This window comes from Nicotiana tomentosiformis, chromosome 1, assembly GCF_000390325.3.
Source record: "Nicotiana tomentosiformis chromosome 1, ASM39032v3, whole genome shotgun sequence".
In the NCBI taxonomy this organism is placed as follows: Eukaryota; Viridiplantae; Streptophyta; class Magnoliopsida; order Solanales; family Solanaceae; genus Nicotiana; species Nicotiana tomentosiformis.
Window position 1 is genome coordinate 96,584,102 of NC_090812.1, and position 12,325 is coordinate 96,596,426.

The following is a 12,325-nucleotide window of genomic DNA, read 5'->3' on the forward strand; positions in this document are numbered from 1 at the left end:
ACTTACTACTAGTATTTTTTACTACATTTCAAATGTTGTTTATTTATTGGGTATATTTTTTACGAATCTGGATTAGTCATGCCAGTGAGTTTCGAATACCAGATAATTACATTGTATATGCTTATTTATAAAAAGAGATTTAGAATTTAATAAACAAAACGGTTCTATTTAATAGGAAATGGAAAGGAGATGAGGCTGAGTCTACAAAAACCACATAATTATATTTATTGTACCATACATATCAGTACACAAAGTAAATGACATGGATATCGATGACTGTTGACTGTTTTATTGTATTGCAAGACAACAACTTCAGACAGAAAACACAACAGATGAAACATAAATTAGGCTTCTGAGAATATGGTCATCCATTAGCTCATGATATTCTTTATTTTTGCAGCTTCTCCAATCCCTTAACCCAAGCTGGCCTAGCCAAGATATCAGCACACCATGCACTAACACGAGGGCGCGAATCAAACACTTCCTTAACTTTTGTACTCATCAAGTAATATATATTTGGGATATGGTGCAAATCAACCAATGTAAAAGAGTCTCCACCTAAGTATTTTGACTCTGCCAACCGAGTTTCGTATATGTCAAGAACCTTAGACAATTGCACTTCGCTTTCCTTCACAGCATCATCATCTGTGGTCATGCCGATAATTGGTTTTATGCCTAGTTCCCAAGTTAACTTTGAAGCATGTGGTTCAAATTTTTGGCCTTCTACTTCCATCCACACTGACATAATGGGCATCTTCTTTGGATCTTGGAGTATTAGTTGATATCCATTGTCAGCATAAACATGAGCAATGTATTGGGTGATTGCCCTTGATTCTGCATTACAAGTTCCCAATTTATCATTTCAAATTGATAGTGTAAAAAATCAGGTTGCTTAAAGGATGTGGTGGAATCAGGAATTTATATAAAGGGATTTAAAATTTATGTTAGAATGTCTTAGGATTTGAACTTGTGACCTAGAGCAACTTTTGAACCTCCTTTACGGCTTTACCACTACACGAGCTCTGCCCCTACTTGAAAGGTAATTATACGTAAAAATATCTATAATAATCATTAATTAGTAACTAGTAGATATAATTGTTGGGTTTTTTAAGCTTAAATGTAGCTTAAAAGAGAGTGAATGGGAAATGGAGGGAAATTAAAAATATTTGAGTTTTCCTCCTTGACAAAGGGACATTGTCCCATATTAGAAGAGGAAAAGGTTTTGATGGGTATATATACAATTGCACTTTTTCTAGCTCTTGAAGAGTTAAGAAGAAGGCAAGCCTCGTGCCGTCGCCGTCGCTCTTCGACTTTGACTTCGGTCAATTGATTGATTAATTTTTTGGACCAAATTTATTTGTTAAAAGTAAATATGTAATTCGTTCTATCCTGGGAAGAAATAATACAAAATCTTGGGCACTAAGAAGTAGAAAATATTTACACTATCTATATATATAATTTAAATCTTTTCAAATTTTGCCACCTTTGTGCTGATATATATAAATTGCAAGAATAACAAAAGTACTTACCGAAGAGCTTCAAGTCCCCATCTTCAAATGCTGGTACTTGACCAAAAGGCTGCATCAATTTTAAAAAATGTCATTTTTAGAGAGAGGGCATGAATCCATGTTCAACGCTAAAGTTGCGGAAAATGATAAAATGAGATATCTTTATAAATATTGCAATATGCTGAAATGGAATGGTGATAAGCAAAGGCAGACGGTGACTATATTCAATGGGTTCAACTGATCTCTCAGTGTTCTTTTCCGGAACATAAATATATATATGTAAATAATCACTAACAATAGACTTAATGTGATTATGCTTACATTGAGGGAAAGGTAAGGGTGCTTCTTGTGTTCGCCAGAGACCATATCAACAGGGACCAACTCAAAATCCAGATCCTTCTCGATTAGGCAAGCAGCAACTCTCATGGTTGCAGTTGACATAGGGCTACCATGGACTTTGATCGCCATAATTTCTGAATATATAACTAAAAGATCAAGAATAATCAATTAGGATTGTGATAAATATATTGCTTTAACATGATGAAATAAGGTTATGTTATGGAGGTATATATAGAGTACGAGGTAAAATTTCTTAATCTCATTCTTTAATAAAATTATCCCAAAAGTCTTGGTGGCTAAACAAACCCTTTAATGCTTTTAATTAAGATGCTAATACAATGATCTTGAGATGGAGAAAGACTAATTAATAATCTGATTAGGTAAGTAATGGCCTCACAAGTCTCCTCATATTGTTGACCAACTCATTTCTTTTAATAATAATGGTACTGCCTATTAGCGTGCCTGCTGCATCTTCCTTCCAGGAAAGTACTTTGGGTAATTACATATCTGCTTCTGTCAGGATGCACGTTCTCTTTGATATTATATACTGATATGAAATAGTCGATCAGAGATGATGACATTTAAAAGCCAAAAAGTAAGGCGAAACTATTTTATGTAAGATGTTAGAATAGATTTTAACTGTATTTGAACGTTGACAAAACCAAGTTGGATAGCACACATTGACTACTTCAAATTATAGTAGAAGTGTGAAAGTTAAAGTAAAATAAAAAAATAAAAATAAAAAGGTTTTTTTTTTTTTTTGTTGGGGGGGGGGGGGGGGGGTGCGACCGAAGCTGATAAAGTAAAGCTCTTGGTATTTTGTTCTGCAACAATCGGACATGAACCAGCCGCTGTAATTTGCTGAAATGTTGTCTGAGACAGGGTTTGGGCAAATGTGGGAGGTGCGGAAACTTCAACACTTATAGTTATCAATTCTAGGCAACTGGCTATTTAGTAAGAATTAACCAAAAACATCATATCAGGAGTTCCTGTGAGGCCAGGCATAATCTACCTGAAAATAAGATAAAAATGAATGCAAAACTTTGAAAGTTGAACGTTTTTTCGTCCACTTGTATGGAAGAATGAAGCGACGAAGTCAATTGTCCCTTCTCCAGCTAATTAATCACTATTCTTCCTCCATTGATCAAGAATTTCCATTTTATGGGAAGTATTATGATCCTCTAATAAGGGCTAGAGTTTCAACATTTTTTACTCACACCAAACTCTTACATGAGGATGAGAATTAAACGCAGCCTTGGATATAGTTCCGATCAAGTAGTGTATAACTGGGATATGGGTGTATAACTGGGACATGGTGCATATCTGCCAGGGTGAGGCTGTCTTCTCCCAAGTGTTTTAATTCCCGTAGTCTCATCTCGTATACATCAAGAATCTTTCCAAGATTGTCTTCGTTTTCTGCCACAGTTGCATTGTCCGTCACCATGCCCAACAACGGCAGCTCAAAGCTCAGTTTGGAAGCTACAAGATCGAACATTGTTGATTCAACCTCCATCCACACTGACATGATGGCCAATTTCTTTGGCTCCTGCCCTAACTACTGATTTCCCTTTCTGCATATGTGTGGTCATTGTATAGGATAAGATCGGTGATGAGCCTACTTAAAGAGCATAGGAAGTCAGGACTAGAACTCCCACCAATCCAATGAGGCTCAAAATAAATAAAGTGATCAGATTACCTTCATAAATTTAGACGTACTCTTGGGTGAAATTCGGGTAGAAAACGGACAAACTTCTACATTATACTCTACAAGGAAAATAGAGGGAACGGGAAAAGTACAACAATAAAGTTATCTCTAGAAACCTTGCTATTACCTTGTTATAAAATGCGATTCAAGGGCTAAATCTGAGAGAAATATGCACATAAAATGATGGCCTCATCTTTCTCATTCACGTGTACCTCTTTCCTGCACCAGAAAAAATAACCCGGGAAAAAAATCACATAGCATTCTTTAAGCATACAAGAAAGTTTAGTAAAAGGTGCAGCTTTTACCAAAATGAACACATTGGCATATGCATATCCACAACAATGGTTTAAAGAATAATTTCCAAGGACAAAGCCAGAACTTTTCTCGGGAATAGGAGGGGCTAAAACAAATCTAGCTTTATCTGCTATTTTGTTTTGATTCAAGTATAGGTATTCCGCTACTACCAAAAAGATGGTCTAGGCATTTCAACCATAATAGTTTAGCTTGGGTGCCAAAAGCTAGCCAGCTCACTCAAACTGATACCAAAGAATTCCAATCAAACAAAATAAACAGATATAGAAGAAAGAAGTATTAGAGCCGCTCCTACCAAGGCTGATGTATGCGGATAAAATTCCCTATTTCCAGCTCGATATCTTTACAGATTCTTGAGTTAAAAATGATAGTTAACTTCCTTCCTCCAGTACCCTTTCTTTTTTGAGGATTGCTCAGGCATTCAGAACCCTGCAAAGAAACATAAAATTGTAGATAGCATTCGCCCAACGCCATAAATCTATTCTGTTTAACCAATGAAACCATCAACACCAGCCAGACTAGGAATAAACAGTTAATAAAATGTTGGAACGCACTTTTCATTATTAAAAGTTCCCATACAACGAAATGAATAGCCAGATGGTATAGAACTTCTTTCTTTCCCTTCCAGACCTACGCGCTCGGGGATTGAGTACTGATTAGTGTTGGTTTGATTTTTAAGAGTTCACATATTTAAACACAAAAAGGAAAACCTATATAATTCGATTTATACAATCTGCATTAGATAATCTTCCACTACAAATTATGTCCATGGATTGTAAGCGACCAGTGAAGCTCAAATAAACCATATCAATCTTCATGCAGGCGCTATACCCAACAAGGCACCTTTTGGCTTTTTTCCTTTACTAGTTTTTGGATACGTGCGTTGCACGTGTATCCCATGATAATTAGTATAAACTTTTTAAAATGGCATTATACATTATTAAAACATGTGTGCTATTAACATGAAATTTTGAAGGGAAAAATAGGAGCCCATGAATAGTAAGCCTATTCGACCAATTTGACAATTGACTCTAAATGATATCGTCTAAGCTTGCAAACTTGAACAACTACATTTAGTTAGTGTGGATACAATGTGTCATGAGATTAATTTTGATTGTACTAAATACAAACATATGATAAAAAAAAATAATAATAAAAAATAAACCAGTCAACACTCCCCTACACATAGAAGATAGAACCTTTGAAGAACCCAATAAACTTCTAAGAGCTTGTTCCGCCTTCCGATGGCCTTAACTTTGATACATACTGATCAGCAGATATTGATAAAGAACTGGTTAAGAACTATGGACTAAGAAGAGTATCTGATAATACTTGTTAAGCAGCTGGAAGCTTTAAAGTTTGGTGTCATCCACCAAAAGTTTAAATTATTTGAGGATGGTGAGGATGATAACAAAGGATAGACAAATAGAAACAATTGAAGCGGCCAAGATATGATTTGACAGGTCCTCCAAATACACAAATAACACTAAAGAGAAGACAAATATGAAATAAAACAATGGCATTTGACCTTAAGTCACTCAAATGAAATTTGTAAATTTCATGTACCTTTTTACACCACGAATTTTTCTTTCTAAAACTTGTCAGCTAGTTGTATTCCAGATTCCAAAGTGCTTAATTTGACGTTGAAGCACATCAAATAATCAAATGCAATACCATTGCAAAACTAATTAAGGAATGAATGAACTCCCATGAAATATGACTTTATAGCCATAAGTCAGATCAAAACAATCCTTGGCCTTTCCTTTCTTCCTTGACGTAACCTCCGCCCCTTCTATTCCTTTGTATATTTATTATGTTGGAAATTATTAAGCAGCCAACACTCCCCTACACATAGAAGATAGAACCTTTGAAGAACCCAATAAACTTCTAAGAGCTTGTTCCGACTTCCGATGGCCTTAACTTTGATACATACTGATCAGCAGATATTGATAAAGAACTGGTTAACTATGGACTTAGAAGAGTATCTGATAATACTTGTTAAGCAGCTGGAAGCTTTAAAGTTTGGTGTCATCCATCAAAAGTTTAAATTATTTGAGGATGGTGAGGATGATAACAAAGGATAGACAAATAGAAACAATTGAAGCGGCCAAGATATGATTTGACAGGTCCTCCAAATACACAAATAACACTAAAGAGAAGACAAATATGAAATAAAACAATGGCATTTGACCTTAAGTCACTCAAATGAAATTTGTAATCTTCATGTACCTTTCTACACCACGAATTTTTCTTTCTATAACTTGTCAGCTAGTTGTATTCCAGATTCCAAAGTGCTTAATTTGACGTTGAAGCACATCAAATAATCAAATGCAATACCATTGCAAAACTAACTAAGGAATGAATGAACTCCCATGAAATATGACTTTATAGCCATAAGTCAGATCAAAACAATCCTTGGCCTTTCCTTTCTTCCTTGACGTAACCTCCGCCCCTTCTATTCCTTTGTATATTGACTATGTTGAAAATGGAACTATTAATTGCCACATATTTCATAATCTCAAGATGTGAATTCCAACTAATATGAAAGAAAGATAGTAACTTCTCAAAGAATACTTATAATATTGAAGCAACCATAATAAATTTCCTGATCATGTCAAATCAAGACTTTAAAACACAATAGCTAATATTTAAAATACATATTCATTTTTTAAAGCAGAAGAGTTATTTGATGTATGAAAGGGTAAATAAGTCCATCAATTTTACATGGTTATTTTGGTAATTCAACCTTGACGTTGGTAGCTTCCCACTTTTAGTAAATATAAATATAATAATAAACATAATATGATATGATAGTGGTGGCAAAAAGAAACTGTCATGAGTCTTTTGAAAATATACAGTAGACTTGAGTTGAGAGAAGCAGGGTGAGATGAGTACATAAATATCTCATGTTTGGACTCTGGAAGGTCAAGCTCAAGCCGTAAATAGGACGAGGAATATATTTCTGAAAGAGTTTACACGGAAGCCAACACATTAAATCACAATAAACACCATACTATTCCATGACTGCAATTCTAAAAGAAAAAAATGAATACGTAATTCATTGAGGAATATAATTCCAGAAGCTTCTCACTTATTACACACTTCAAAGCACACTACCATATTTGTTTGTTGAATCAGCAGGGCCTGTTTCTTACAGTTTTTCAGAGGGAAACGGTCTAAAGAAAGTTAAGAAACAATGATAGTTCACTCAAAGCTCCTACCTAAAATGGAAGTTTTTGGTTCAGAAAGGAAGCATAAAAGTAAAATTCCCACACCTCAGCATCCACACTCTTATGCTACCTTACCTGACTTTCTATGCTAGGCAACAACCTGACTTTGACTTTTACAAGTTGCCTATTTACACGAGAAAGGTAAATGTCTTAGGTACCCTGTGAAAGTTGGGCTATAATTAAAACAAGTACCAACATTTTCTTCTTTAAAAACTAGTGAGAGCAAAAAAAAACATGCTCATGACCTTCAAAAAGTTGAAAGGAGCATCTTATTCTCAATAAAGTAGACGCACTCATATTCTTAACTTTCTGTTTAGCATACGTACAATAGTTAGTCCAAGTACCTCTTCATCTCCATGTAAAGCACAAAAACAAACAGTCAACTTGGCCTCCAAAGAACTTGACAAAATTCTCACATCAATGAAGTTTTTTGCACCTGCAATAACAGCAGAAGAGGTCAGAAAAAAGCAAGAGGACAGAAGATATACAAGTTTGGCCTTTTACCACTTGAAGCATCATGTGTTTGTGACTTCTCCAAGAAATATGTATCTCTGTCCTTTTCACATTGTATTAGCTGCTGCAACTTTCCAGATAATCTGGCATGACATGTCAATGTAAGTGAGAAAAGATGAAATTTGAAGATTTTTCTGTTTCATCTGTTCCTAGAAAACATGCATAATATGCTCATTACTGACACTTTCTAGTTCCATACTAACCCAAATTGCCTAGGCCTTGCAATAGATAGCCTCTCATTCGTAGATACAGCTCCTAATGCTAGATGAAATTGGTCAGCCATGGTCCTCTGAGGTATAGCAGGCTTCAGAATCTGGGGAATTTCCTGAAACAAAAAAAAAAAAAAAAAAAGCCATTGAGAGAACTACCTATGCAACTGATCGCTATGATAAAACAGTAAAAGATTAACTACATATTACATCCTCGTCAGTAGATGGGTCACTATCTAGTGCCTCAGGTTGGTCGCCATTGCTCATGTTTCTGTCACCGAGCAGCAATAAGTTTCTCTTCTGTAAGATCCGTGATCCTTGTCTTTTTGTTTGCAGCTGCTGGTTAAAACTTGATCTTTACATTCACGAAATAGTAAAAATGGTAATACAGAAGTGCTACTAAGATCTTTAAGAAAAGAGATATGGAACAGAAGAAAGCAAACCATTCTAGAATTGCCTTGTGGTCGGGAACTTGTATGCTGAAAGTGATCCAGAAACTCGGCCATTGAATGCTCATTTGGATCATGTACAACTGCTACTTCAGATGGCACCAAATGCTTCTGGAACTGTTGTATTTCATTTCCGCCAAAATCCTCCTCGAACTGCTGTATGTCATTTCCACCAAAATCCTCCTCGAACTGCTGTATTTCTTTTCCACCAAAATCCTCCAATAAGTCATCCAGTGACTCTATATTATTTCTTTGCATGTCTAATTCTACATTTAGGGGAAGAACAGATAATGGTGTGCTGGTTTCACAAGTATCATGGACAACCAAAGCAAAATCCTTCGTCAGCGGCCGGGATTGGAACAAAAATTTGGGCTTAGATTTGCCCCGGCTTCCTGCAGTTGATTGCAAAAAAAAAAAATTAAAAGTACAGCTTGAAAACCCAATGGATCACAAAGAAAAAGAGCCATCATAGATATAAGACTTGAGAATTCAATGTTAAGATGCGTCCATTTCTTTTCTATTTTGCTTGGAATCCATGTGCTCTTGTTCTTGAGAAGCACCATTACTACACATGTTATGCTAGTTAGTGACAGCCTAGTTCAAGACAACTAAACCAACTATGATTAATAATGCTTGATAAGACCAAACTTCTCATCAGTTGAGTTGACGACATCATTAGTATCAAGACAGATGATGCAAAATAGGGAAATGAAGTTGACAGAAGTACTAATACCTTTAGATGATCTGTTCAACTTTGATGAGGCACTGTACGACGATGAAGAACCAGCATCTTTATTCAAGAAAACTCCTGATTTGCATTCTGCACTTACTTTAGGCAATGTGCTTTTACCATCTCTTCTTAAATTTCCGTCAGCAAAAGGCCTCATCTGCCAGATATTTTAACCTCAAAAAGAGCCACTTAGTATTTGTTGAACACAACATTAAGTAATCAAGTTTTAGTGACATTGATTTTGAAGGCATACAGTTTTCAATCATACCTCATCATCAGATATAATTTCCTCTTCTGAATTAGAAGCGGGTGTCGTTCTAGAAACGTGACTAAATCCGTCATCTAAGCAGCAGGACAATGCCATCCAGTGATCGCTTTTGTTGATGAAGTCACCACCCTGACTCTTAAAAGAAGGAACTTCAACGTCACCTTCTTTGCATAAGCCTGTTTGCCTCTGCTAACAGGAAAGCAAACAGAACTGTAAGAGGAGTTGGTCATTTGGACCTTTTATTGTTTATCACTTTTGTGTTTCTCCACTTAGTAACTGATCCCTTTTGCGGAAAGGATACACATTGTGACAGTACAAGCCTCCAGCCTCAGTTACTAAAGTTTGTCCCTTAAACTAGATGATTCCAGAAGAACAGGAGGAGAAGTGGAGAACAACTTTTTTTCTGAACTCCCCGTCAAAAAGTATTTCCATGTTCAATTCTCAACCACCATGATCCGTTAACGCCGATTAGGAAATAACTCTTTAACATAAATTTAACCAAAAAAAAAGGAAAAGAAAAAGGACCAAAGGAACAATAGAAGGAAGAAATGAAGGTAAAGAGAGAAAAAAGGAGGTAAATTCAATCAATACCAGCTGATGAGAATTCAATGTGTGGGCTGAGTGATGAAGTCTTTTGACATCTGCACAAGATTAACATGGATAACTTTCAAAGACCCTTTTCTTTTCTTTTTTCTTTTTTCTTTTGGGAGGGTGATGGGCGGGGGGATGTTAAGAATGAAAATTCTAGTGGATGAGTCGGCTGCCAGATAAAAGTTTCACTGAGAATACCTGTTAGTAGTTCAAGCTGGGAAAGGACTCCTATACATCCCTGACAAATAAGAAACATCAGACTCTTGGACATTATAAAGTATTCATGAGCAAATAGATACAAAAAATAAGGAAAGCAGGAAAAAATCAAATAGCCTAACTTGAAAAATAATGCAGTAAACATGCTGGTCATTGTGATTAAAAACTAAACAGTTTATCTCAACTATAATTTAATTGCTAATGATCTAAGGCCAAACAGAAACCTAACCCCTCCAATGCATTGAAAATTGTTAGAAAGCAAGATGTGCCAAAACATCATAAAAGGAAGCACCACTTTAACAATCAATCAACCAACTAGACTACTTGGGGTTGGCTATATGACTCCTCTATATCCATTCAGCTTTCCATGCGCCCATTTTCATTCTAACAGTAAGCAAATTATCAAGATTAGTTGGTCTAGGACTCATCCTAATGTAGATTGAGGAAACTTAGCGGACGTGTTAGGAAGTTAATTGGAAGGGGCACGTGATTCTGTTATAAACAGTGCCCTTCCACTAATTAGTTAATCACTCTCTCATTTTTACACAATACACAAAAATGCTCTCACTTCTCTCTAACTTCTCTCTCTAGATTCTTCTTTGAATTTATCTGTGAACTTGATTGCATGTTGTTGGATTTAGTCTGCTCAGCTGACATTCGACAAACTAACACAAATTGTCTTAAATAAATGATAAAGTAGGGTTTCTCCACGACATTATAGAAGGCAGCTAGCCTTTTAACCCGTAAAAAGGAGAGGAATGTGAAAATGTAAGCAACAAAATACATGAGGCATATACCTTGTTTCCTGAGGGTCCACTAAGAGAATTGTCATTTGCCAGCCATTTGTCATCATCCATATCCTCCTCTTCTGATAATTTCAAACAACACAAAAGCAGATACAATTAAAAGAACAACTAAGCTAGGTTTATTATTCCGAAGATTAATTTCTAAAGGAGGAGAAGATACCGGAAACACTCTGGTCAGAATCTTGCTTTTCCTACATTATGATTGGACAACGTTGGGGTAAGTCAGTTTAAATTTAATGGGAGACATTGAAATCATTCAAAAGTAACACAAAATTCGCTTGAAAATAGCAGATAACCCTAAACTGTAATCGACAAGAGAATAGCCGATCGTTGAGCTGAATATCGGAAATTATGAAGTAAAGGAGTGGAATGAGGTTCGAAGAATTCAGAATACCTGAAGAAATCCACTAGTGGCAGCTAAGCCTCCCTCTTCCATAGCTTCTAACAGGCAAAGACGCAATTTTGCGAGCTGACTGGGGAGGTGGCGGGAAGTTTAGACTAATAACGGAGTAATATCATCCTACTATTCTTTTTTTTACTCCCTCAGTTTTTATTTATGGTTCAATTTATGTGAATCTGTAAAAAATTATAATTTTTCAAAAAATCTGAAATTATTCAATTTGTTATGAAAATAATTATATTGTAGATATCCATTTATTGTTACGCTATAGATAATCTTCCCGAAGAAGATTATACATTTGGTACTTTATTGAAGTTTATCTGCAAGCAGCTAATGCAGACAGGTTGCAAGCAACTCAATGAAATGATTTGCAGCATCTTCTTATTAAACAGGCAGGTTGCAAGCAACTCATACAGGCAGCTTACAAGCAGCTCATGCAGACAACTTACAAGCAGCTCAAGAAAAGCCTTGCAGCTGCTTCCTTTTTTCTATAAATAGAGGAGTTTTCAGTTCATTATGTAGATCAGTTTAAAGTTGAATAAAAATATCAATCTCCCTCTATACTTGTCTTCGATTTATTTACTTTACAGTCTTTATTTTATAACACGTTATCAGCACGAGACTCTGACATCTTCAGCTCTTTATTTGAGTTTAATTTCTTGTGCATGAAGCAACTCACAGCCACAGAGAAGGCGACACTCTTATGTTCGTGGTTAGATCTTGTTCATTCCGAGCATCATAAGGCAGATTATATCCCTGAGGTAGTGAGTTTTTCTTCTTTACAGTAGTGATCATGTAGATATCACTTACATCTAGAGTGGCTAAATTTGCGTAATTTAATTTGAGCTTTTTTCTTATATTTTAATATCTTTATCATCGCTTGCTTGGTTATATGTTATGTATACGGTACCTATTTTGGTATCTGTTTTCATCCTAATTATCTTAATAAAGGATTACAAAAGTGGATAACATTGTTAAATCCACTTAAACTCCAGCAAAGTTTGCAAGAAATATACAACCACCAGAAGTGGTTAGTTTCGTATATCTCA

General features: G+C 35.6%; 2 protein-coding genes across 13 annotated transcripts; both read right to left on the reverse strand.

Moving 5' to 3' along the window:
- Positions 1-202: 202 nt before the first annotated feature.
- LOC104095975 (glutathione S-transferase APIC) lies at positions 203-2,053 on the reverse strand. The gene is made up of 3 exons (XM_009602244.4): positions 1,830-2,053; positions 1,530-1,578; positions 203-834 (listed from the first exon to the last, which is right to left on the reverse strand). Exons 1-3 carry the CDS (start codon positions 1,974-1,976, stop codon positions 389-391), a joined length of 642 nt encoding a protein of 213 aa, XP_009600539.1. The 5' UTR covers positions 1,977-2,053; the 3' UTR covers positions 203-388.
- Positions 2,054-2,833: 780 nt separating this feature from the next.
- Positions 2,834-11,404, reverse strand: LOC104106667 (uncharacterized). Of its 12 annotated transcripts, none has more exons than XM_070188186.1 (15): positions 11,271-11,404; positions 11,037-11,067; positions 10,868-10,938; positions 10,053-10,092; positions 9,855-9,904; positions 9,264-9,449; positions 8,999-9,152; positions 8,260-8,657; positions 8,027-8,155; positions 7,811-7,932; positions 7,599-7,690; positions 7,421-7,530; positions 4,160-4,293; positions 3,680-3,771; positions 2,834-3,462 (listed from the first exon to the last, which is right to left on the reverse strand). In XM_070188186.1, the coding sequence occupies exons 1-14, from the start codon at positions 11,310-11,312 to the stop codon at positions 3,705-3,707; spliced, it is 1,626 nt and encodes a 541-aa protein (XP_070044287.1). In that variant the 5' UTR covers positions 11,313-11,404; the 3' UTR covers positions 2,834-3,462; positions 3,680-3,704. The 12 variants fall into 12 exon arrangements, 10 of the variants coding, with proteins under 10 accessions (XP_070044287.1, XP_070044284.1, XP_070044295.1 ...); XM_070188183.1 differs by having other exon boundaries at positions 8,027-8,152; positions 9,264-9,452; XM_070188194.1 differs by having other exon boundaries at positions 7,439-7,530; positions 7,602-7,690; positions 9,264-9,452.
- Positions 11,405-12,325: the final 921 nt, after the last annotated feature.

Bases quoted from the DNA above. Each gene is read 5' to 3' on its own strand.
- LOC104095975 (XM_009602244.4), bottom strand. From the start codon at position 1,976: ATGGCGATCAAAGTCCATGGTAGCCCTATGTCAACTGCAACCATGAGA. The intron at 1,579-1,829 runs GTAAGCATAATC...AAATTGATGCAG, and splicing joins ACCCTTACCTTTCCCTCAAT to CCTTTTGGTCAAGTACCAGC. The intron at 835-1,529 runs GTAAGTACTTTT...CTTGTAATGCAG, and splicing joins TGGGGACTTGAAGCTCTTCG to AATCAAGGGCAATCACCCAA.
- LOC104106667 (XM_070188181.1), bottom strand. From the start codon at position 11,312: ATGGAAGAGGGAGGCTTAGCTGCCACTAGTGGATTTCTTCAG. The intron at 9,153-9,263 runs GTATGATTGAAA...AATATCTGGCAG, and splicing joins AAATTATATCTGATGATGAG to ATGAGGCCTTTTGCTGACGG. The intron at 4,294-7,420 runs GTACGTATGCTA...GTTTCTTTGCAG, and splicing joins AGGTACTTGGACTAACTATT to GGTTCTGAATGCCTGAGCAA.